General features: G+C 38.8%; 1 protein-coding gene and 1 long non-coding RNA gene across 4 annotated transcripts; one reads left to right on the forward strand and one right to left on the reverse strand.

Moving 5' to 3' along the window:
- Window positions 1-622: 622 nt before the first annotated feature.
- On the reverse strand, window positions 623-21,580 carry dync1li2 (dynein, cytoplasmic 1, light intermediate chain 2). 3 transcript variants are annotated; one of them, XM_061814987.1, is made up of 13 exons: window positions 21,341-21,580; window positions 20,581-20,654; window positions 20,156-20,272; window positions 19,841-20,071; window positions 14,952-15,115; window positions 13,389-13,482; window positions 13,158-13,293; window positions 11,168-11,279; window positions 11,011-11,070; window positions 10,842-10,886; window positions 10,614-10,731; window positions 9,750-9,878; window positions 623-2,236 (listed from the first exon to the last, which is right to left on the reverse strand). In XM_061814987.1, the coding sequence occupies exons 1-13, from the start codon at window positions 21,427-21,429 to the stop codon at window positions 2,178-2,180; spliced, it is 1,428 nt and encodes a 475-aa protein (XP_061670971.1). In that variant the 5' UTR covers window positions 21,430-21,580; the 3' UTR covers window positions 623-2,177. The 3 variants fall into 3 exon arrangements, with proteins under 3 accessions (XP_061670971.1, XP_061670973.1, XP_061670970.1); XM_061814989.1 differs by lacking the exon at window positions 623-2,236 and adding an exon at window positions 4,430-7,708 and having other exon boundaries at window positions 21,341-21,579; XM_061814986.1 differs by lacking the exon at window positions 623-2,236 and adding an exon at window positions 4,430-7,713 and having other exon boundaries at window positions 21,341-21,578.
- LOC133498306 (uncharacterized) lies at window positions 21,370-24,122 on the forward strand. Its single transcript, XR_009794261.1, has 3 exons — window positions 21,370-21,500; window positions 22,721-22,827; window positions 22,924-24,122. It is a non-coding gene; the product is annotated as an uncharacterized LOC133498306 (long non-coding RNA).
- The last annotated feature ends 395 nt before the right edge of the window (window positions 24,123-24,517 follow it).

Consider the following 24,517-nt stretch of genomic DNA (forward strand, 5'->3'; position numbering starts at 1 on the left):
AAGGGCACAGTGTGGCCCATGTGGTTTGTGTTTCCATCCCACTTATTAGTTCAGGGTTAGGATTAGGGTACTGGTTCTCATTCACAATGCCAACCTGGTTGCAGTCTTTGAGCTAGTTTTATTTATATAGAGCTATATTTAAAATACATATATAGCTGAACTGTATATCAATTTTTATTGAGATGACATGCATCGATTGTGCAACAGAAGTTTGGTGAGGACAGTTTGGCTGCCAAGTGTGGACATTTTGCTTCTTCGTATGCTTCAATCCTCATTTTGACCCTTGTGTAACGTCGCATAGCGGGGGCCTGAATGAAAAAAAATAAACACCTACAGAAGTCTTTCAACCAATTGGTCTTCACCCGCTCAGTTCACCTCCTAAAAGAGTCTCTGGTAGCGCTCATCCATTTTTTTTTCCCAAGAAGGCATACCTGTCAACCTCGGCCACTTGCTCCCCTTATTGATGATGGCAATTCCCCTTATTAAGCGATAATAAACCTTACAAACACAATGTGGTACATATTTACTCACAGCAAGACAGACTATGTAGAATAAAATCAAAGATAATTTGTGTGAACAAATTATTTTATTTACCAAATAAACAACACAAACAATTCTTTCAGTTTCTTTCTTAGTTCTTTCCCCACTTGCAGTAAATTTAGTGTTGCTTTTTATAAGTAGCAGTGCAGTATTTTGCAGACTTCATCTGTTGTAAAGATGGTTTTACTGTGTAACAGAAACTGTCACAATTTAGTTTAATTTTCATCAAAGATCAGTTGCCATTGTCTTCCTATACTCTGTATTTTCCTCACATGGCTGAAAGCTCTCACTGTCGGCATTAGAGTGAGGAAGGCAGAGCAGAACTTTGTAAATCTCTTTCATCAATGGAAAGTGATGTTGCCCAAATGCACTTTTTAAATTTAAATATGTGTGGCCAAAAAGACTCTGGGTTAATTGGTCTTCCATCTTGGCTTTTCTGAGGGATGAGAGCATCAGGTAGCAGCTGGTAATCTTCCCACTCGTCCTTGAATTCCTCCTGATCCAGGTGTTGTGCAAACCTTTCAGCCAACCTCACAATGTGGCTGTAATCTACATCCTTTCTTGAGTCCAACACCACTTAATCACAGAGAATAGCATTTTGAAAGGGGAATTTGCTGATCATTTTGGTCACAACAGCCTCATAGAAAGAACGCACGGAAGAAAAGATCGCTTCCTTTGCTGTTGTGATCCTTGGGTTGCTGTCATCATCATCGTCTTTGAAGAGAGCCCCAGTACTCGAGCCAACTGTAAGTCTGCTATCTTCATGGTGTCGGCATCTGCTGGTAATGTCCGCTTCTGTCAAGGTGTCAACAGATTTCACGTGCTCCATGTGTTCAAATTTTACCAACAATTTCTTGACCAGCTGTTCCATTTCTGGCATTACATCACCAATCACACATTCTTCTGTTTGGAAGACTACAAGACTAATAAATTGATGTGAGGTAAGATGAAGCCGAGGAAGTGGAGTGTGAGGAGAGTGAGAGGGTCCTGTTGCCTATCATTGATTGATTTGACTTTCCCTGGCCTTTCATCATCAGCGTGACTGGCAAAGTAGCTTTTGAGAGCTGCAAATTGTGTCAGAGCTCTTTCTCCCACTTTTTGCAGAGATAGCCATCATGTAGGGCAATGCTTAAGGATTTGTTCATGTTCAAGTGTTTGGTAAGTCCTGAAAATCCTTAAAATCCTCCATTTGTTTTGAGCTGTTCTTAAAAAAAAAAAATATATCCACCAGCAAGTCAACCACATTCACCGGCAGTGTCTTCAGTCCACTTTTTACACAGAGATTGCCAAGGTGGCAAATCCATCCAATGCTAAACACAGCCTCATTATTTTATATGATTCTTGAGAGAACATAATTTTTCTTTCCAACCATAGTGTTACAGTTGTCATGAGCAAATTCCACGAAATTTGTTCACGGAATGTCTTTTTCTTGGAACACTTCATCAATAACGGCAAAGATTGCTGACGCTGTACCTAATGCCAACTCCGGTAAATCAAGGGGTCGGGTTTTCGTGTTATTCCCATCAAAAAAGTGAGCCAATACAACGAGTCTCTTTTTGGTGCTACGGTCACTGCTTTCGTCAATCATGAAGGTAAAGGGCTGAGTTCTGCAGTGTTCAATGACATGGTGTGTGTAGTCATGTGTGAGGCTCTGCTTTATGATCGTCGTTGCGTTCGTCCTCCGACAAGCAAACCCCTGAAAAAATACAGACCATACTGTTATGATCATAATAAGAATACGTTTAACCACATTATAAATACCGGCATAGTCATATATTATTCTATTTATATATACATCACCACAGTTAACAATTCTATTCCCCCCCCTTTTTTTTTTTTTTTTCTTCAATTAAACAGACCGCCATGTCCAGGACTTGAAATCAAAAATATTTTCTATTTATTACTAGGAGCAAATATTTACATTAAATGAAAACTAAATAATTTCAATCTTCTTTTTCTTTCGGCTTGTCCCGTTAGGGGTTGCCACAGCGTCTCATCTTTTTCCATCCAAGACTATCTTGTGCGTCTTCCTCTCTAACATCCACTGTCCTCATCTCCTCCCTCACAACATCCATCAACCTTTTCTTTGGTCTTCCTCTCACTCTTTTGCCTGGCAGCTCCATCCTCAGCACCCTTTTACCAACATACTTACTGTCTTGCCTCTGAACATGTCCAAACTATCGACGTTTGCTCTCTCTAACATTGTCTCCAAAACATCCAACTTTGGCTGTCCCTCTAATGAGGTCATTTCTAATCCGATCCAACCTGCTCACTCCGAGTGAGAACCTCAACATCTTCATTTCTGCTACCTCCAGTTCTGCTTCCTGTTGTTTCTTCAGTGCCACCGTCTCTCATCCGTACATCATGGCCGGCCTCACCACTGTTTTATAAACGTTGCCCTTCATCCTAGCGGAGACTCTTCTGTCGCACAGACCACCAGACACCTTCCGCCAACTGTTCCACCCCGCTTGTACCCGTTTCTTCACTTCTTTACCGCACTCTCCATGGCTCTGGATTGTTGATTATTGTATTTGAAGTCGTCCACCCTCGCTATCTCTTCTCCCTGGAGCTTTACTCTTCCTCCTCTGCCCCTCTTATTCTCGCACATGTATTGTTTTACTTTAGCTCATCTACATTCATTTGAAAATCTTTACCTTAGCTGTCTGTGAATCTGGGAACATATATTTCACGAAGTCAGAGAAGTGGTCAGCAGCCATAAACAGGATATCATGCTCCGCGAGAAAATGTCAGAAGAGAATTTCTGCATTTGTAACTTTGTGGGATGCCGCTGGATCAGCAGTGGATAAGTGCTTGGTCATTAAGACGTGTGATTTGCTTTTCGCTACATTTTCCACGTGTCCGTCAGTTTTAAAATGGCTCTTAAGATCTTAAAATCCACCAGCATCAATTTTCACATCCTTTTTACACGGAACGCAGAACGAGAACTCAGGACCTTTTGTTGACGATTTAATCCATCCAGCATATTCACCTTGGGGAGACGCCCATTCTTTTTGGTGTCAACCAGATCCTTGAGTTCTTCTCCTCCTACATGGCGGTCCGTCCATACTTACTTTCATGATTATAACTGGACTATTCTTCAATTATAACACAAATGCCTGACTTCAAAATATACAGAAACGGAAATAACGTGACGCATGTGCACATTAGAGCCTAATTGGGTGAGACGAGATCGGTCTTACAAAGAGTCCTTTTTTTTTTTTTTTTTTTTTTTTTTTACAATTTTTTCCCCAAACAAAAGTTGTTATACGACGTACACAATTTGAAATGATCCAAAAACGTATACAATATGGGAAAAATTTGTAAGTTGACAGGTATGACAAGGGAGAAGAGGGGGAACTCTGGCTACCGGGCAGCTTGGGAGGTTCCTGCAGTAGGAAAGCCCCCCATTGGGGCAGAATAAACAGAGGTTGGTACAGTAAGAAAGTATTCAGTAAAACAAGTAATTTCATTTTTTAAATTAGAGCATGAACATCAAATCATATTTCAACTAAAGTCATTTTGATTGGCTCGCAAAGGCAATATACGCAGTCATGCGACTATCGTCTCTGGTGAATTGAAATGACATTAGTATTTGATTGGCGAAACAGGCGGCGTCTGCAAAAGTTGCCGATGGAGTCTTAAAATAGACGTGCATGAATGGATAAAAGTAGTGAAGACCATGTGGGTCATTGTATTTGTAAAAGTTTTTTTTCCACAAAAAAAGTAGTACATTTAAAGTACTCTGACAAGTACTGTTCATCAAAAATGTTACTTGAAATATAACGGAGTAAACGTAGCGCTGTGACGACACCTCTGAGCGTAAACCCCTGTATTTTACTCTGAGTCAGTTTATGTAACAATGTTATATTGGAAAAAAAAAAACAACACCTTTGAATTCATTATTTTATTGAAGCCGGGATATAAGCATTTTCCTTATCTTTATCGGCACAAGCTAGAAACCACATGGCAGCATAGAGGCTAAAGAATTGCGTTAAAGTCGTACAATCAAATTCTGAATTAATTCAGTACACAATAAGCATCCATTTGAATGCTTATAATGTCCTGATATCCTGAATATAAAAGGAGTGATAACAGAAGCTTGTTGTCTCATACATGAGGACCGACCGCCGTGAGTGGTCAAAGGCAATTCATTAAAGTTGTCAAGTGACAGTTGACTTCAATTGAAGCCAGGATACAAAAGTTACATTAGCACATTATTCAATTTTGGGAAAACACATCCAGTCATCACAAAATACATGTGCAATTATGAAAGCAACCAGTAGGAGGGCACTTCGTTCCTTTCACCAAATTTACAGCTCTGTGACCAAGGTTAAACTCATCATAAGTCATCTTGGAGCGACATTTTAAAATTTAACAGAAAATGTAAAATGGGGGAAAAAAAAAAACAAAAAAAACAAAATTGGAAACATACAAAAGGAAACTTGGGCAAATATGTCAATGGATATTCATTTGGGCTATCTTCGAGATGTCCAAAAATACTCACTGCACAATTTCGACAAAATCAAAATGAGGGTATTCATAGTTAACCAAAAGGAATACCTTCCAATATGTAAGCAGCAATTGCAGATAAATAATGTTATGTTATACTGTCAGTCCATTGCTAAGCGCGCAAAAGGCAAGGCGAAAAAGTATGAATTCTGTTTCTTTAACTATTACAAAAGGAAACTGATTCGGAAGTCCAAGGAAAAGTGCTTATATAAACATGTTCTGGTCCTGGTTGTTGTGGAGGTGAGCTTCATTGACTGCATACGCCATATGGTCACAAACAAAAACAGGTTCATGTTGTTCAAAAGTAATCAGCGTGCAATGGGATCTCACAATATATCAGATCACTCACTAACTTATCTGTATACCTATATGGTTCCAGAAACCCGCAATGTAATTTTAGCAGGGTTCCGAGCATTTTTATGAAAAAAATATTTATTGGGACAGAAAGATGTATGGTGAGTTGGTGACAACAAATACAAATAAGTGGTAGTGAACAATTCAGTTGAGTCTTTGTGCCTATTCGCTGCTAGTCTTGTTTAAAGGTCCCATATTTGACCAAACCAACTTCTTCTAGTTTGGCATGTAAAATTGTTTCTGTGGTGCTTCAGTAAATGTGAAATATGATTAAAATTGCCCATGCATTTCTTATTTCCAATGTTTTTTTCTGAGGGCCTGAAATCAGGTCATTTGAAGTTCTCAAACTTATCTACATCACTCGCAAAGAGCTCCACCTTACCTATCCACTCCGGAACCACCGCTATCAACTTAACACCTGTGCGCTTCTATGTGGGTCTTCTACACGTTGCCAACCAGTCAGAGAAAAGTGGGTGGTCCTAGCCAAATACGAACAACGCAAACACAAAACTGATCAAACAAAAGGACCTGTCAGGCACCTTTTCTGGACACCCGAATGACAAAACCAAGGTGGTTTTTTTTTTCTTTATGAAATTGACACTTTTCTACTTAGTCCAGGTTAGATAATCAATCACTCTATTCATGGCTAAATAGTCAAAATATTGGACCGTTAAACAAGCAGCTGTTTTCTTCCGATTTATCAAGTGGTATGTGAAAGTGAGTGGAAAAATAGAAGCTTCTGTCAATAAAGCAACAAAACTGACAGATAATTTGATGAGTTACAAAAATAATGCTGCAAAGGCAGGGTCTCGTTTGAAGGCATTTGAGAGCACTAAACGGGAGACTAAATAAAAAGGCCTGAATGAACAAACCAGTTTCCAACAGGAAAGTAATTCCTCTCATCCATTGTAGAAACGGAATGTTTTCTCTAAGAACGATGTGTATACAACATGGGGGAGAAGGGAAGACGGTGGGGTGAAGTTGAAAAATAGAACTGGAAAGGATGCTATTTTGTTTCAAATCACAGCAAATCATTGTGTTCTGGCACTGAAAAGTCATTTTCAGATGGTTAGATCTTTTTCTCTTTGAAACCACAACGAGGCCACGCCCCCTCCATAAAAAAAAAAAACCTAACACAATAACAACCACAGGCTTGATGTACATGAAAAAAAAAAAAAATAAAATAAAATAAATTATTTGGATGACCAAAACTGGAGTAAAACCTTTCAACTGATGGCGCTACAGTGCAATTCCTCTCGCATACAAAAGCGACTCTGCTGATCCATGACCAGCTAGTGTATGAGGCACTTTTGGGAGTTATAGTAGGAAAGATGCTGTCCAACCCCCTTCCCAATTATACACACCTGTAGCTAAAGAAAATGTTGTTAGACCCTCACAGCCTTGTCAAATGTCAACGTAGTCAAAGAGGCAATCGCCAGGATTTGGAACTGAACTGTATTTACAGAAAAGAGATTTTTTTTCCTGGTACTTATTTACAGAATCCTTCGATATGACGAGGGTGATAATATTGTGCTATCAGCTATCCAGATTTTGTCACACTTATTTCAAGGTATCATTAGCATTTGAGCATGTGTGTTGAAGATCATCTCCTTAAACAATTAAATGTTGCACACAAATAAAAAGGAGGAAGGTTGTATAAATACATCAGCAATAACCCCAACATTTTGTTTGCAAACTAATTTAGACTGCTAACATCTGACATTTCATGACAAATACAATTAGAAGTTTAAATAACTTTTCAATTCCAATCCAATTCTTTCCATGAGACAAGCTGAGGGAAGGCCAGTGTGTTTCCACTTTCAAACTCATGAGGAGTGTTTTTGCCCCCCCCATTCTTTTTAAATATACTTCAGCTACTGGGAGGCCTGCAGCCCAGTGTATCAGGGTCGCTGCCAGTGTAAGTGTGCACATTTCCATGGATTTCCCCACAGACAACTTGGTGGATAACACTGAAAGTGGAGAGGACTGAATCTTCAGCACTATCATCTTATTAACCCTCTCTTTACAATCTCTTGCACCAGAACACCAAAACATCTGATAGTGTCCCAAATGGGTTTTGGTGAAACCTGCTGTGTTCTGATATAGACGTTGGGAATTTGGTCAATTGTTTATGCTCACATGTACATTTGAATTTCAGTTATTAACGTGGTGAACAATGCAGCTCTTTTTGTGGACTTCATGCTTCATTCTCAGTCTGCGGCGCTATGTTGTTGGCTGAAAGCATGGGGTCCTGTTTGCGTGTCATTCGGTCCAACTCAGCCTGGACGTCAGTCAAACCCGGCTTCTGCCCTTGGAACAAAAGGGAGACAAAGCCCAAAGTAATCTCCTGTAGCGTCTGTGTGCGCGTTCATAAAAAGCAAGGAGATGAATGGATTTTGGGAGTTGATACTGTTCCATGCTGAAAGGTTGCTGACTTGCTGCCATGGTTAAAACATGCAAAATGAGTCATCAGGCAAAGACAACATGCACGTGCATTTTTCTTTCAGCTGGGCCAAAGCTGGACAAAAAGCACATTTAGTGGTCTCAGGATGAGCTATGCATTATGCTTCAGTAATTTGCTGTGTGCATTCTCAGTTTCTGGCAGGTAGAGTTCCATAAATTAGAGGTAGCAAAAGTGTAATTTATTTATGTAGTCTAATTCAAAAAGTGAAGCTTAGATTCACTACACACCTTTGGAGTGGAATACTTCATATATATATTTTTTTTCAAATAGGGTATAGTTTTGATGATTATAGCCAACGGCAAACAATATAACAATGGAAATAATTTTTAAATGGAGAAAGTAATTTAATGAATCTATTTAAAGCATAGATGTCAAACTCATGGCCTGAGCTCCAGACTCAAACGCCCCCATGATTTTTGGGGGTGGGCCATCATTTGAAATTGAGTTATTTACGGTTCATTATTTTGATTCAAAACAATTCTCCATTCTGATTCTTTAAAGAGACTGGGTCAAAAACCATTTGCATAATTTAAATAAAGACCTTACAAATTATGAACATCCACCTTCTTAGCAGTTGACTCAAGGTTCTTTATAACCACGATCAATATCAAACCTATGAACTAAAAGACAATGTGTCTAAACTAACCCAGTGGTTCCCAAACTTTTTCAAGTATTCTAATGAGTCAGGTCAAAATAACATAATGGGTGCTAACTTACTGTAACCACATTATTTTACACAGTGAAACTTTAGAGCATGATTCCATATAACACCAGCATTTACGTAAACCCGTTAGCGCTAGCACTAGATTGCTAGGCGACATAACATTTTCTTGTCTGCTTGCGACTTGTATCATATTAAAAGTATCTCAAGCAAGCCTTGAATTTAAGTCCTCCCCCGAGCCCTGATTAACGGGTATATATCTGGTTGCATTTACGTTGACAAGATAAAGCCCAGTGATCGTAAAAGACGGGATGTGGTGGTATCGACAACACAAGATTTTATTGGAGTACCCTGACATATTGCAATCATGAAAGGCCAAATTTGTCTTTTGCTTTTGGCTTAAAATATACTGCACACGATGGTCAATGTCTTTTGCGGACCCAATCGATGACATCATTGATCGGAACGCGAATTATGACAAAGCACATCAGCATAAAATGGTAATTATGGTCCAATACACTTCAAGTTGATCAGATTGGTGTTAAATTTAATCATCATGTGTAATTAATAAGGTTGACATATTGTGCACATTTTTGTTCCCAAACAACTTTAACCAGTAATTTGGACAAGAGTGAAACTTAGCTGATTTCAAAACAAGTTATCCATCAATTTGTTGCATATATGTAATAATAAGATGAGGTAATGAAACATTTATATGAGTACAGTCACAATGGCTGTCTGAGAAAGACCTACCCACCTAAGAAATAACTATTTTGGGTGTGACAAAAAATTAGTTTGACACGACTGTTATGATGTATAGGTACTGCAATAAATGAACTTCTAACAAGTTATTTAGATATACAGTTATCACCCAGGAAGTTATTTTCAGCCTCCAAATAAACACTGTCAGCCAACACTTAGTTGTACAGTAGATTTACAAAGTTGTATTGGAATGTTAAGTAAAATGTTACGTGAATGGGACTAAATGTTTGGTTTATACAGACGCGCTCCTCTTCGCATCTCACAAGGTCAGTATCGATTGCTTTTGCAAATCTCTTTTTGACGTTTATGTTCAGGCTGTGAAGATAAATCTCCACACAGCAAATGTTTTTTCTTTACATTTCAGTTGTTAAGAGTTAAATTGACACAAAACTGCTATAATGTACACACACAAACAACGGGATTATCGATCAGAGGTGACAGCTCTGAAGTTGCCTGTACCTGTTTTTTTGGCAGAGCCTTGCGCCCCAGCTCCAACAGCTCCACTTCCGGGGCTCCCAGGGGATCCTGTCTTTTTACTCAACAGACTGTTGAAGAAGTTGGCCAATACGCCCTCACTGGCAGCCCCAGCTGTAAGAAAACGTTCACTGACTTCAATACCATGATCAATGACCTTCACTGCAAAAATGAAATAATAGCTAAAAAATATTTTATGCAAACTACTGAGTGATGGAATTGCAAAATCTGAAGAAAATGGTTGCCTTGACTTTAACAAGGGGAATTCATCTCCATCAAAATGCTTTACCAGCAGCAACAACAAACTCTGCAATAGTATAATAAACACAGGATTAATCTCATAAATCTAATCTGGGAAAATATTGGGAATAGCAAATATATTTCTGGCTAATGTATATAGTGATACTAAATAAACGTGTATTTTTTTTATGGTGATTTAACAGGTTCATTGGGACACAATTGTTATAGTATTAGAAATACCACATGACAGGGCCCCCTTCATTGCTCAATGACTCTTTGTATGTGTGTGTTTTTTCATGTCCTAAATGCATTTTTTGTCATAATGGCAATTTGCTGTCATACTAAAGTGACTCCAACTACCGGAGACAAATTCCTTGTGCGTTTTATCATACTTGGCTAATAAAGATAATTCTGTTTTTGAAGCGCTTAAGGCAACATAATTTTACTGACTACCTCTTGGTGGCAGTATTGGAAATCATTATTTAAAACATGTTTGTGGTAGATTTAACATTGGCAAAAGTGATCAAGTAAATCTGAAACAGGTGATTAAAAAGGAAGAGGTTTTGAGGAGAAAATTGATTTTGTTCATAATCATGTTTGAACATTAACCTTTCATGTTGGCATCAGGCTTTTTAACAGCAGCCATTGGAGAACCACTGGTCAAAGTGGGCTGCCCAGCACGTCCTGCAGGCCTGGGAGAACCTGACGCTGTCCTTCCTGGAGATTCCTGCCTCACAGAGCGAGAATGTAATCACTGCAGTGAGCTGGTGTGATCTAGTAACGAAGTAAAAAGGCAGGGAGGAGGATAGTGTTGCACGAGTTGTGTTGACCACTTACGGTAGCTCCTCTTGTCGGTGTGGCTGGCTGTTTTGCTAACAAAGACTGCAAAAACAAAAACATTTAAGTAACCCATAACTAGGATTTTGATTATCCTAGATGTGGAAAAACATCAGCCTGCCAACTCTCTGAGTGGCAACTGTAATCTTGGTCAAGTCATAAAACATACCTGTTGTTTCATCAGGAATACCTGCTCATCCTCAGCATGTATCTCCTTGTCATGCACCAGCTATAAGGAAGATGGAAATAAAATTCAACCTCAGATATTATTGACAACATCATATGAGAAAACAGACACGTAAGTCCGCAGTAACAAACTGCCATACCTTTCGAACTGGAGGTTTAGTAATAAAATCTTCAAATGGATCTTCAGGTCGGGCTGTTGTTAGGTTTTCATGTAAAATGGAGATTTTCTTGTCATTATCCCACCCTGATGGACTACAAGAGTATGATAAACAATTTTTACATTGTCATTCAATTATGTTATGTTTCATGATTAAGAATTATTTGGAAACAATGCATAAGGGGTTTGTTGAAACCTAATAAGTACTATTAAGACAACACTGAGTTATGCCTGGATCAGACTACACGGGAAATTTAGACACACTACAGTATGTACCTAAACATAAACAAGCACACTAATCCTAAGTACACTTCTCTGAAGACTCTTGAGGGCCACTTTTTACTTCCACGATCGTCAACACCTGCATTGCATCTCATGACCTACGCATTTGGCCTGCGCATCACCTCTTCGTAGCTTGTGCATAGCCTGCAGAACACGTCAAAAAAAAGTTGCTGCGCAGCGAGGGGTGGGGATCTCATCTCTCATGATCGGCCCGTTTAGTCACATGCTGTGATGACGTACTGACAGTTCCTCCCAGCTGCACAAAACACCTACATCGCCGCCTTCTCAATCAATACTGCACCATATGCAAACGCATCATCTGATCATTTAATTACATTTGTTCAACGAGACTCATTTCCACCGTCGCCAATTTTATTACTTTGTTTCTTCTAACAAAAAGAAAAGTAAAAAAGCTATGGGAAATCAAAAATATATTGAGGAAAACCAACCACGTAGCGTCCTAGCCAATACCAGCTGTAGCGATGCCTCTGACTTGGAGAAGAACTGCAGTACATTTTCAAAACTGAGCACGTGGGTTGCCCTCGAGTATAGATAGAATTCACTGACATCACCGTGCCACAATGGATTGCGCACTTAACACACTAGCAAAGCTATTGTGTAAATTAAAAGAAGCGACAACAAAATATATACTTTACAAAGGAAAATCAAAATAGAGTGGCGATAGTAAAATTCTGCATTTCTTTACACATTTATGGTATTGCGCTGTCACTTGAGTGTCGGTACAGGGTATAGAGAACATTACTCTCAGTTTTTTCCTTGTGACAGTACCTGCTAATTCCAGGTTTTTTTGAACCTGTCCATAGTTAGTCCTTGACTCTTGGACAACTCTTCTGATTACTCTTTCCGCTCTTGTCAGAAATCTTGTGAGGAGCACCTGATCGAGGCATGACTGGCTATCCACTTACAAGCGTATGATATCATGGCTCCAACCGTGCTCACTGGAATATCCAGAAACTTGGATATGCGCATGTAACCAATTCCATCATTATGTTTTGCAACTATTACTTTGCGATAGTCTTTAGACACATCACATCATGGGATGAGTCTTGACTCGAACCTTGGCAATGAGACCTTTTTGTAGGCCATTAATTAGGTTTGAACCATCTGATATTCATTTGCACTGACAAGGGGTTGGAATGCTGTTCTATTATGAGTAGATCTTTGGTGTTGTTTTGGCTTTCCATGCGTTTTTGGACCTCTCCTTTGTTCATGTGTTAAATATTTTTTCGCTGTATCATTTCCAGTTATTCCACACAACTTCATTTCTGATCCTTATTATACTTTGTTTTAATGGATGGATTATTTGGGTTGCTCCCAACATCTGGTGGGAAAAAAAGAAATCATGGAAATAGCACCTTTGGAAATGTATGGAACGAAAAACTTGTTAAATAAATATTCCAGCCGCTGTATCTCATAGTACACGGACGATACCCAAAAAAATCAAACATGCCAGACTTTTCATTTTGGCATTATAGGGGGATCTTGGAAACAACTCATTGGCCATGGATATATGTCACATTACAAACAGTTTTTTTCATTCCTGATAAAATACGTCGGGCCCGAACTGGGAAATTTCCCACAATAGCTAATCGGGTCAAAATCGGGGCTCAAATTGTGTAGTCTGATCGAGGCATTAAGATAAATTGGTGATAATTTTGACCTTCACTTACATGAACACTGCATCTTTCTCCACTACTAGGGCAGGATTGCTAAAGTGAAAATCATACAATTTATGTACAATATATTTATAAAGAAGATCGAGATTCTTTTCCTCTTTGGCTGAGGTGTAGATTAGACCAGCTCCATCTGTTTAGTTATCTTAAGGCAGAAAGTAGGTAGGAGTACACACGGCAAAGTAAGAATCAAAGGTGATATTCGACAACAAAATGTTTGAAGGATACATTGTAAGCAAAATTGCCTGATGTGGGACTGGATGAAATCAAAGTGTTCTTCTCTGTAGTCATGCTCCTTCTCCAATACACTGACTGAGTCACACTGTGGATTGGGGAGGGGGTGGGGAGGGAGGGGCGTTTTTCAAATGTATAAAATGACTAGTACATTAATATGAAATAAGCGGACTTAAAGGACATTTTACTTTTTTTACAGTCGTGGTAACACTGGCTTTACAGTCGCTTCAGTGGTAAATTTCATCTTGAGCAACCATATCTGATGGATTAACATTGCTTTGTATAGCTGTCATACTTTCGATGTGCAATAAATTATAAAATGTGTTTTTCCTTAGGGGACAACAGTTCACAGAACAAAACTAAAAGAGTGGAGAGTCAATTTTAAAATATTACTTGCATGTTTAAGGAGGTGAAAAGTTCTTTTTGGCCTGTAAATTACTTTCCAAGTTCCAAGTTTACTTTCCAAAAACACAGTGTAGTTTGAGTTCTCCAAAACGTGTTTAAAAACATCAGTGGACGTTCTGTATTATTTGGGGGTAATTGACTCCTAAGATGATGATGTTATGACCCCCCACCCAAAAAAAAAACCCTTGAATCATATATATATATATATATATATATATATATATATATATATATATATATTTTAGTGGAGATATATATATTAATGGAGAAAAAGACTTACACAGAGAAAAAGCATCGTCGTTATTTTAAGGTCACGGCTAACTAGCATGTGAAGCCCTGCTGATAGCAAGGCTCCTTCAGCTGAAGTCTGCCTGGAGGTTTATCAAGCAAGAATAGTTGCTTTTTAAAAGAGGGGAATCTCTCACCAAGCAAAATATGCAAGTAAAAGCTGGCATCGAAACAGACCACTGGGGAGGAGCCGAGTTCACACTATTAAGTGACTCCGTATGAGGATTTCAGAGCCCATCCATAAAATCCAGCAATGGAAGAGGTTGCCAAGATAATAGAGGTATTTTTGGCTTAACACAGAGATATAAAGATGTTCCAAGAAAACATCTGGAATATCATTTTAGGCAGTGAGAGGAGACTATGCTTAACTAAAAAGAGTTCAACTGTAGAGTCAAACTAATTTGTCTGGAGGACACTTGGAGGAAGTTTTTGGAGGACTTTTACAAAGGACATGATACTAAAGTGTTAAAACTGCAAAACTCCTTTTTTATCGCAGTGACTTTTCCTCACATCTAATACGTTTTATTCCATTGTATTTATATTGGTCTAAATACCTTGCGGAGTAGTGCTCGTTATATCGTCATATGATATAATGACAAAGTCTTTTGATATAGATTTCCTCTGACTGATGATGCTGAACTATCTCATGTGCATAGTAATTACCATAGGTATATGACCTTACAATAGTTTTTCTGAACAACAGATCATTTTGGCGAGAGCAGACTATACTATGTGCACACTATATGTACATGACACGGGATTACCCTGTCTGAAATCAAACTGGACTCTTGTAATTTGGATTATTGATCTTGGTTATGATGAAATAAACTGTTACCTCAAAGGATTTGTTCTTGAATCACTTACCTTTGTGCATACTATTAGAACTGGAATGCCCATGTTGTGCGTGAGTGTGTTGTCCCCTAGTGGTAACACAACAGCCTCATCTTCTCCTGCCGCCAGTGCCCGTCTTTGCGGAGAGGCAGGGGTCGCATCCTCTGGTTCTGCGTACTCCTGGAACGCTTTCACCACTTAAGACAATGACAAGGAGAAACATGAACTATGATACATTTGAGAACAACTTTTTCTTGAGTCCTCTAAACACCCATCATATAATGTTGAATGAAAGAAAATGATTTTGACTTGTGATCAAGATCAACAACAAATAGTTTCATTGTTATAGGACTGTATGCAACTTCCATTCCTCATTCCTTGCTTCCTTCATTTAGAGTGGTAGGAAAGTGTTTGCCCCATTCGTGATTTATTTTTTTGCATGTTTGTCACACTTAAGTGTTTCCGTTATTAAAGAAATTTGAATATTAGTCAAAGACAACACACAAAGATAAAAAAAATTTGTTTTTTTAAATCAAACTTAAAATCCAAACCTACATTGCCCTGTGTGAAAAAATTTATTGAACCACTCCATTAAAACATAACTGTGATTTATCATACTCACGTTCTATTTCTCTAGCCATACCTGTTGATCCTAGAGTGCTTAAATAGTCTTAAATGTCTGACCAAGTGAAGTAAACTAAAAGACTCCCAAAAGCTAGACAGTACCCTGCCTCCTGCCCAATGACAGCTGGGACTGGCTCTAGCGCGCAAGCGACTTTCGTGAGGATAAGCAACTCAGAAAATGAATAGATCGATGGTAAATATTTAAGTGTGACAACCTTGCAGAAAAATAAGAAATGAGGAAGGGGGCAAACACTTTCTCCACAGCGACGTATATGAAAATGCAAGTATAGTATCTGGCCGAATGATGCTGACAATCAAAAAGGTTGAGTGACAACATAACATTTCTTGTGAATGTTTAATACAATAGTTGTGTCAGGACCGAGGAACAGATATTTTTAAGACAATGATCCACAAGTTTTAAGATTTGACGATTTTTTTAAAATCCTCATACTACTCCGTTGTTCTATGAGCATCGCGAGAACAATAGAGTGTTCTTGTGGTCAGCATCCTTGAGCATCTTTGCATCCCCAACTTACACCCTTGGGAATGTTCATTATTGAGGAAGTCACTGTCAGCCTGTTTTGCAAAGTGCTAAGATGCCGAGTCTCAAAATTAACGGTAGCAATAAAATTAATTCATAAAATTAATTTAATAAAATGATCATGGCAAATTTGTGACAGCTGCAGAATGTGGATTAAAAAAAAAAAAAGCACATTTTCAAATCTGGCAATGTAGTGTTGCCATGGCATATCTTGATAATAAACATCCACAGGAATATGGCATCCTTGTTTTGTAACTCCAGCTCTTAAAGATATGTGCGTGTGTGTGTTTAGATGCAGGAAGCTTTGGCCTACTTCCTCAGGAGTTTTGGTATGTAACTAGGGACAGCCTGCAACATCAGATTAACTTGCATTTTGGTGCCAATTCCTTGACTTTGAAACACTGGATTTTGTATGTGGGGCAACACATAGGGACATTATTCCAAAGAAGCCTTATTGCTACTGAAATAAATAAAACTGACACGATCGTAAAATGGAAAGTAGTAAATGGGGTTAAAAATTTAACTCCAATTAAGGAAAAGCAAGCAAGCAAGCATACATCCATCATCTGAGCTGCTTATCTTCACAAGGGTCGCAGGAGTTCTGGAGCCTAATTCAGTTATCTTCAGGCAGGAGGCGGGGTACACCCTGAACTGGTTGACATTCAATTGCAAAACAAACAAATGTCTTTGTATAGAGTCCCAAAGAAGAAGAGCAAAGCTTTTGCAATTCTGTAAAACATGCAAATGATCTTTTACCTTTAAGAGAAAAAAAAAAGACTCCACTAAAACATCTCTCTCCTCTGCGTTATTAACAACTGGTGCAAGTAACCCTCTTCTCTTTTTAAAAAAAATTCTTTAAAGAACAGTAATCCTAAAATGGCAATTATTTCAAAAGTTTAACTAGTTAATGCAAGTACAACAATGCTTCAGTCCTCATGTTTCATTGCTTCCTTTTTCACTTTACTTTCAATCCTGTAATTTAACTAGAAAAACCCAGCAGCCACTTTCATTGTGTCCTGCCCACAGAGAGGATTCAGAAGCCGAAAATCGTTGACGCTACTGTTGGAGGGCAGGGAACCATGATGCAAGAGGGCTGCAAGAGCTCTTGGATTGGAGCCACTCGAACAAACTTGCTGCCTGTCTTGCTCATACACATCCATGAAAATACAGCATAATGTAACTGAGTCCCACTACATGTTAAGGCTGTCATGCTAAGGAAACTATTTATGTTGCTCCTATTTTACCAGGTCTATGGGTGTGGTCTCAAGTGTTGAAACATGAGAAAAAAAATGGATACTTTCCTCAAAAACATGGAGAAAATTATTTCATAAACCTCAGTAAGACATCATGGAGCAATTAAAGGGGAATTCCGGTGCTTCACAACAATGTATCCAAGACGTCATGTAATACAGTATGTACGCTGTATTTTGACAATGTGATGTTAAATCCTCTCTCATTTAATAGTGTTTTGAGAAGATTTTTTTTAAATGACAATTACGAATTTTCAGGGGCGCTGCCATTTTCGCGAGTCACATGACTTACGTGCGCGGATGTGACGTGTGAGGTGCCGTACCAAAAGCCCGCTTACTTTGTACACAGTGCTGATTTCTCGGATTTATCCTCATCTGATGAAGAAATAGCAGTATCGGTTGATCGGGAAGACGCAGGAATACTTACATACAGATTTGAACCTGTGGCTGTAAATAATGTTGAATATTCGGATGGTTCTTCGGGCAGAATGACGCCGCAGTCTGACTACTTGGGAGTCCTACGTGCGGGACGTAAGTGTGTAAACAAAGGGCCCCAGAGCTCTGGGCCGGCAGCCGCGGATGGTTCTTCGGACGGGAATGATGCGGAGTCTGACGAGCGAGCTCCGCCAGACACCGAAGCTCAACTCCCTCGTCACACTCCGCGTCATTCCCGCCCGAAGAACCATCCGTCACATCCGCGCACATAAGTCATGTGACTCGCAAAAATGGCAGCGCCCCTGAAAATTTGTAATTGTCGATAAAAACCGTCTCAAAACACTATTAAATGAGAGAGAGGATTTAACACCACATTGTCAAAATAGAGTACATATTGCAAGACCTATTGGATACATTGGTCATGCCAAGCACCGGAATTCCCCTTTAATGCTCCATACTGGGTTTTTTTTGTTTAATTTTCTTTTGCTTATAGGAAAGCCTAATTGGGTATTTGCACAACACTTGTAACAAATATGCTCCAATAATTTGTATCATAACCTTGCAGAACACTGTATAATAGAATCACATCATTTAAAAAAAAAATCAGTTTCACAACAATGCAGAACTACTCTATACAGTTGGTCACGTGCAGACATGTTAGGTTGAAGCTTAGTTGATCAGCATGGAAAATAAGCTAATTGTGAGGTGACTAATCATGCTTTTGCATCATCATCCAGCTGAAAGTGAAAACATTTTTAGGCTCCATTACAGCCATGATCCGAGTCTGGATAGGCAATGTGGAAAATGAGTGAATGAATGTTTTGGCATCATAAATGATCACCCATCCATGGAAGGTAGAGAAGTAAAAACCTTAAAAAAAAAAATAAAATACACGCTTAACTAACGTACAAAAGCATCATGTGTTCTCAATAGAATGGAGCGCTTCATGAGTTAGATATGACCACATCTAAATTTAACACTAGAACATCATCTGCATGTCTTATTTGTTTACTGTAGAAGTTGCCCATGGCCAGAACACACTGCTGAGGATCACAGGGTTCTGACAGTGGCCTACATTTGGAGGTAACAAAATGTAAAATTACACCCATATCATTGAAGTAATCTTTCATACAAGAAATCAATCAAGCAATGTGTTGATGTGTTCATTTTTTCTGCAACTCTTTATAAGTATATGGTGGAATAATTGACTGCGATCACTGATGGTGTGGTGGTACACACTTCTGACTCTGGTGCGGGAAGCGGTGGGCTTGATTCCCGTTTAGTGATGGTGACGATTTGTGGCCTGCGACTGACCCGACAACCAGTTCAGTGTGTGGTCCAACTTTAGCCTAATTTCAGAAGGGATAGGTTCTGGACACTCTCGCGACCTTTCTGGGGATAAGTGGCTTGGAAAATGGACACAATTGTCCATGTCCACTTGAATCATCCTTGGTCTATGTATAGTTCAAATGCCTAATTCCGACACTGAGATACAAAATAATAATTATTTGCTTGATAAAAACTTTGTCACTAGTTTCTAAGCGGTATATAAAATAACTACCAGGTTTCTGACAGGCCAGAATATCATGTCTAACAAAAGATGATGATGATGCCAAATGTGTGTAAACGAAGTCAATGGTTAGATGAAGTAAGTGGTTACTGTGATTTCCAGGGTATAATGTACATTCACACCCACCCCGAAAAAAAAAAATGTCAACTCAATAGTGCACGTTATACATTGTAACCCTGGTTAGGGTTAACAAATCTTACAAATTCTGCCAGTGTAATCAAACAATACGATCTCAACTCTATGTTCTCTCGTTTACTAAATAAAGTAGGACTGCATTTCAATATAAGAGCAAGTAAATAGAAATGATTACATGTTCAAATAAAGCACTTTGGAATAATTATTTCACAAAATACAGAAACTACTTCATGTTTTGATCATATTGGTACAAGCAAAATCATGCATTTTAAAAATGCATCATACATGGGTAGAAGGGTTTTCCAGAATTTTGTGAGTGCGTATTATACATGAGTGTTCATTAATCATAAGAAATGACAGTACTTACTCTTAAGTTCCATTTCTCTCATCTCCTCGGGAGGAATCTTCAGTTTGTCCACATGGTCACGTAGCACACTGGCCCACTTCTGTAGTGACTCCATAATGGTCCAGGGCCGTGACATATCCGCAACAAACACGGCAAGGCAATCAGCTAGTGACTGAGCGGAAACCGCAAACTTGAGCAGGCCTTTGTGGTACAGGTCCCCATCCAGGATCCACACATTACATTGTGTCAGATCTGCAAAAGTTAAACAATCGATTGTAATATTGACTAGGTTCCACTAACATGAATACAGATTAGTTCTTAACCAGGTGCACTCACCATCTCTGTCTTCATCATGAACATTTAAATATTGATATTCCAGCCCTCTTCCTTTCTTGTTGTGTTCAGCCCCTTGAAGTTTAGACATGAGTGTAGTTTTCCCTGTTCCATCCTCCCCTAAGACATGATAGATCAATCATGGAAGTCAGTTGTTTGTTAAATGAATGACAGATCTATCACGGCAGTAAATATATTTGTATAATTGTTGACTCAATAAAAACACTAGACACCTGATCTCTTTAATATAATACCAAATATTTCACAGCAGGTTTGCACCCATTTAATTGCATGGAAGGACATTCAACTAAAAAAAATAAATAAAAACAAGGCAAACAGAGTACCACTCCATTCAGTGAACCACAAACACAATACAAAAAAAAAAATAAAAATCTGTTTTTCACACTGGAGGTTCCATAAGCACTTACCAAATACCAGAATGTTTTTTCCTGATGGCAATTTTGAACTTGAGCGTGTAGATACATCACTCAGTATTGAAGTCCTTTTAGACGGGAGGAAAAGATGGGTTACATTGTAAGTACATCAGACTTTTATATAGTTTGGCAATAAATTAAAAAATCTCGTCAAAATAATGTTACTTATAAGGATAGTAAAGACCCCCCCCGCTCTGTTATTGAACTCTGCAAGTAAAAAATATGAAATAATGTCATCTCTGTAAGTTGACATAAGTCATTTTGAAGTGGAAAGCAGACGGTCATCATGAAAAAGTGAAACCGACATACTGCAAATCTTGTTAAATCCTTTTGAAATGTATTGTTTCACTCCATTCTGTTTTTCAACTAGTTAGCTCGAATGTTCCTGTTAGCTTGTTGTATCTCATAGTAAAGTGACAACAGTTAGCTAGCCGTGGCTTGACATAACATCGGAAAAACACTTAGTAACGAGCGATAGGTGTCAGACTTGACTGCGCGATGAAAAAAAGACCTGTCTTTATATGTGGAAAAAATAACTTAAAGTGTTTCAAAATCTCCCACAGACACTCACTAATCACAAAGAACGCTAGCAAACTAGTCGCCCAGCCTCAGTTTTTGCTAAAGCTACTGTTAGCCGGACCGGTGTTGACTGAGTTGCAAACAGTGGCGACAAAGCAGACCCGTGGCGGCTCTCCCTTTCCCTGCAGAAGCCAACACTTTTTTTTTACGGCGCTAAAGCAATAGCCGAACTTGCCAAAGGTCTAGTCCTTCTTCCTCGTCGTTGTTGTTGTCGCCTGCCGTCCCGGCTACGCCCGGGAGTTGCTTCTCCAAAACGGGAGCCATCTTCTCTCTGTGCGAGGCTACGAGCACAAAGGCGAGGCCTTGTTGCGCCGCCCTAGTCCAAGTGGCCAAAGGTACGTTTCATTCTTCGGGAGCCTCGCCGGGCCGGAGTCTCTTCTCGGGCGGGGCACCATGCGACACTTTCCATGTCTTCGGGCGTATCGTCAAATATACTTAATGCATATTTTATTTATGACAGTTAAGTGGTTACCAATCTTTTTTTTTTTTTAGCCGAGGCACTTTTTTGCTCCTATCAAAAAAGGTACACCACTAAACAAAATGTCACAAAAAATAGATGCACTATTTTCTAATCTCCTTTCTACTGTCTTATTCGACTTTTGCCCCGTCACGTCACGACGCTGCTATATGTATTCTGTAGGTTTTCCATTGTTGTTCTCATTTACAACCTACATTTTGAAGAAAATGATAAATAAAAGGCCTACGTAGGCCCAAACTAAACATTTCTCGTTTTTTCACCTTCAATTTAACACAAAGCAATAATTGCAACTCCTTTGTTTTATTTTTTTTATGTCTCTGTACTTAATTGTTTGTTAAATTGCTAAAATATTGTTTTTATTACGATTTTGGCAAAATAGTTGTTGTGCTGGGATGATACAGTAGATGGTGGCATTGTCAGCTTTTGTTCAAGGGGAGTAAAGCATTCGTGTTTGCCTTTGCCTGTACTGTAATTCCAAACCAGGGCCCCAAGCCAATGAATGTGGCGCCCGAAGCAAATCTTTCAAAAAGTAGAACATCAAAAATTTTAAACACATCTTTTATTTGAAAAAAAAAACGCACCCAAATTGTTTAAATCGATTTCAGAATGTAATTTCTTAATTTCATTACTGTATCATTACAGCCAAAGTGCGAATGTAACTCGCTGTTGCGACACCTAATGGGACAAACCAAAAGTAGCAACGATTTGACCCCCCACCCCCATCTTTCCTTCATATTTTTCTTCTCCTGTGTTCTTTACAGTTTTTCCCGTTTTGACTTTTCCACAGTTCTCTGTACTCACATCAATAAATGTGCTCTCAGCTGAACATTGATTGTTTGCTATTATTATTTGTATTAAGATTACTTGGGCATTTCTTGACATTTGAATTTATGTTTTCCACTTGAAAAGTTAGTTTTCAAGGTACCCCACACAGTACAGTGCTGCGAAAAAAAATATTGCCCCCCCCCAAAAAAAAATATATATGTTCACATAGTTTCCCCATTTAATTTTTAAGATCATAGAACTTTTATAAATACCAGACAAATGCTGTTTTTCATGATAATTTCATTTATTAAGGTGGTGGTGGTGGTGGGGGGGGATCACTGACCAGCCCCAGTTAATTCCAAGGGGCTTTGAACACATCACTCTGGACATTGTAGGGAAACGAGAGAAAAAGCCGCAAGGTAAGTATTGTGCAGTTCATCTTGGTCTTTTTTCTTGTTGTTGAAATTATTTTAATTTTCATTTCATTCATTAATTCAGTCATTCATTTTCCAAAGCACTTATCCTCACAAGGGTCACAGGACTACTGGACCCTACCCCATCTGTCAACGGACAGGAGGCAGGGTGCACCCTGAACTGGTTGCAAGTCAATTGGAGGGCACATGGAGACAATCACACCTAGGTTTCCAATGAATGCAAGTTTTTGGGACGTGGGAGGAAACTGGAGTGCCCGGAGAAAACCCACACAGGCACTGGAAGAACATGCAAACTCCACACAGGCAGGGTGGGGATTTGAATCTTGGTCCTCAGTACTGTGAGGCTAATGATATAAACAGTTGGCCCACCATGCCGCCAATTCTCATTTCATTTGAATATCATTATATTGAAAGTGAATTTCCCTGCACCCTTAGCATTTGGACAGTAGGAAAAAAAAGATGGTTATGGAAGGGGACCTTTAAGGGAATTTCTGAGACGTTAGCATGCATTTTGACTCCTATGTTTGTGTGAGCAAAGTGGCAGAGAAAGTTTGTGGTTCAACTCCTGGGATTGCATTCCAGAACATTTGCATCATGTGAAACTCGTCTCTCGCTCCTGCCCATTTGTCACTGCCGAGCTATGATTTATTCCAGCAAGGAAAACATGCTAAATTGATCTTGTTTTCTTTTTCCCACAAACTGAATCTTTGTTCCTCCGGTGACACAAAAATCAACAGCACAATGAAAAGTCCAAGACCCAAAGCTAACAAGATTGTGTAGATGATTTGGTTTAGGTTTTCAATATTCAAATTAAGGTCACATTGACTTGATTTGTTTCTGTGTGGAGGAAAAAACTCCAGAGTGAAAACAGTTTTAAAATACATTTGTGCATTATTAATTTCTCTCTCATTTTTAAGTTTGCATAACCGTGTATTGTGCTGTGTTTACAGGAGAGGGTGCTGCGTGTCTATATAAAAATATTCCCTGACTGCTTTTATCAATAGAAAATGTCGCAACAGGTTCATAAATCTCGCAATGACATATAAATACTTTCAAAACAAATATTTTACAAGCTATGAATAAGACTCATATCATTTAACCTTTTCTGTAGGTTCAATGTAGAGAAGTAGAGAGAGGGAAAAGTAGAGATTTCACTGACATGATTCCTCCCGACGAGGTTCAGTTTTTGAAGATTGAGTTTGAGTTCCAGAAATGGTGTGTCACATTTAGCTTCAAAACGTGTTGAAAAAACTGCTATGGATTTTCGAGTAACTTGTCTGCACATTTAGAAAAACATATTTCTCTACTTTATAGTTAAATCCACATTTGAAATGTTACACATAAACCTTTAGTCTACATGTTAAACATGTATCCATCGAGCCATCCATTTTATGAGCCGCTTATTCACACGAGGGTCACGGGAGTGCTGGACTCTGGAGCCTATTCCAACTGTCATCGGGCCGGAGGCAGGGTACACCCTGAACTGGTTCTAAGCATCTATTTCAATGTTGAATATGTATATCTAAATATAAAGCTGAAATCTATATGTTAACTATATCTATATCTAAATTGTAAATATATATATATAATTATAAATCTTAACTGATTTGGCTGGCAACCGGTTCTCGCTGGGATATGCTCCAGGACTCCTGTGACCCTTGTGAGGATAAGCAGC

The sequence above is a fragment of the Syngnathoides biaculeatus genome, chromosome 3 (genome assembly GCF_019802595.1).
Source record: "Syngnathoides biaculeatus isolate LvHL_M chromosome 3, ASM1980259v1, whole genome shotgun sequence".
Classification (NCBI taxonomy): Eukaryota; Metazoa; Chordata; class Actinopteri; order Syngnathiformes; family Syngnathidae; genus Syngnathoides; species Syngnathoides biaculeatus.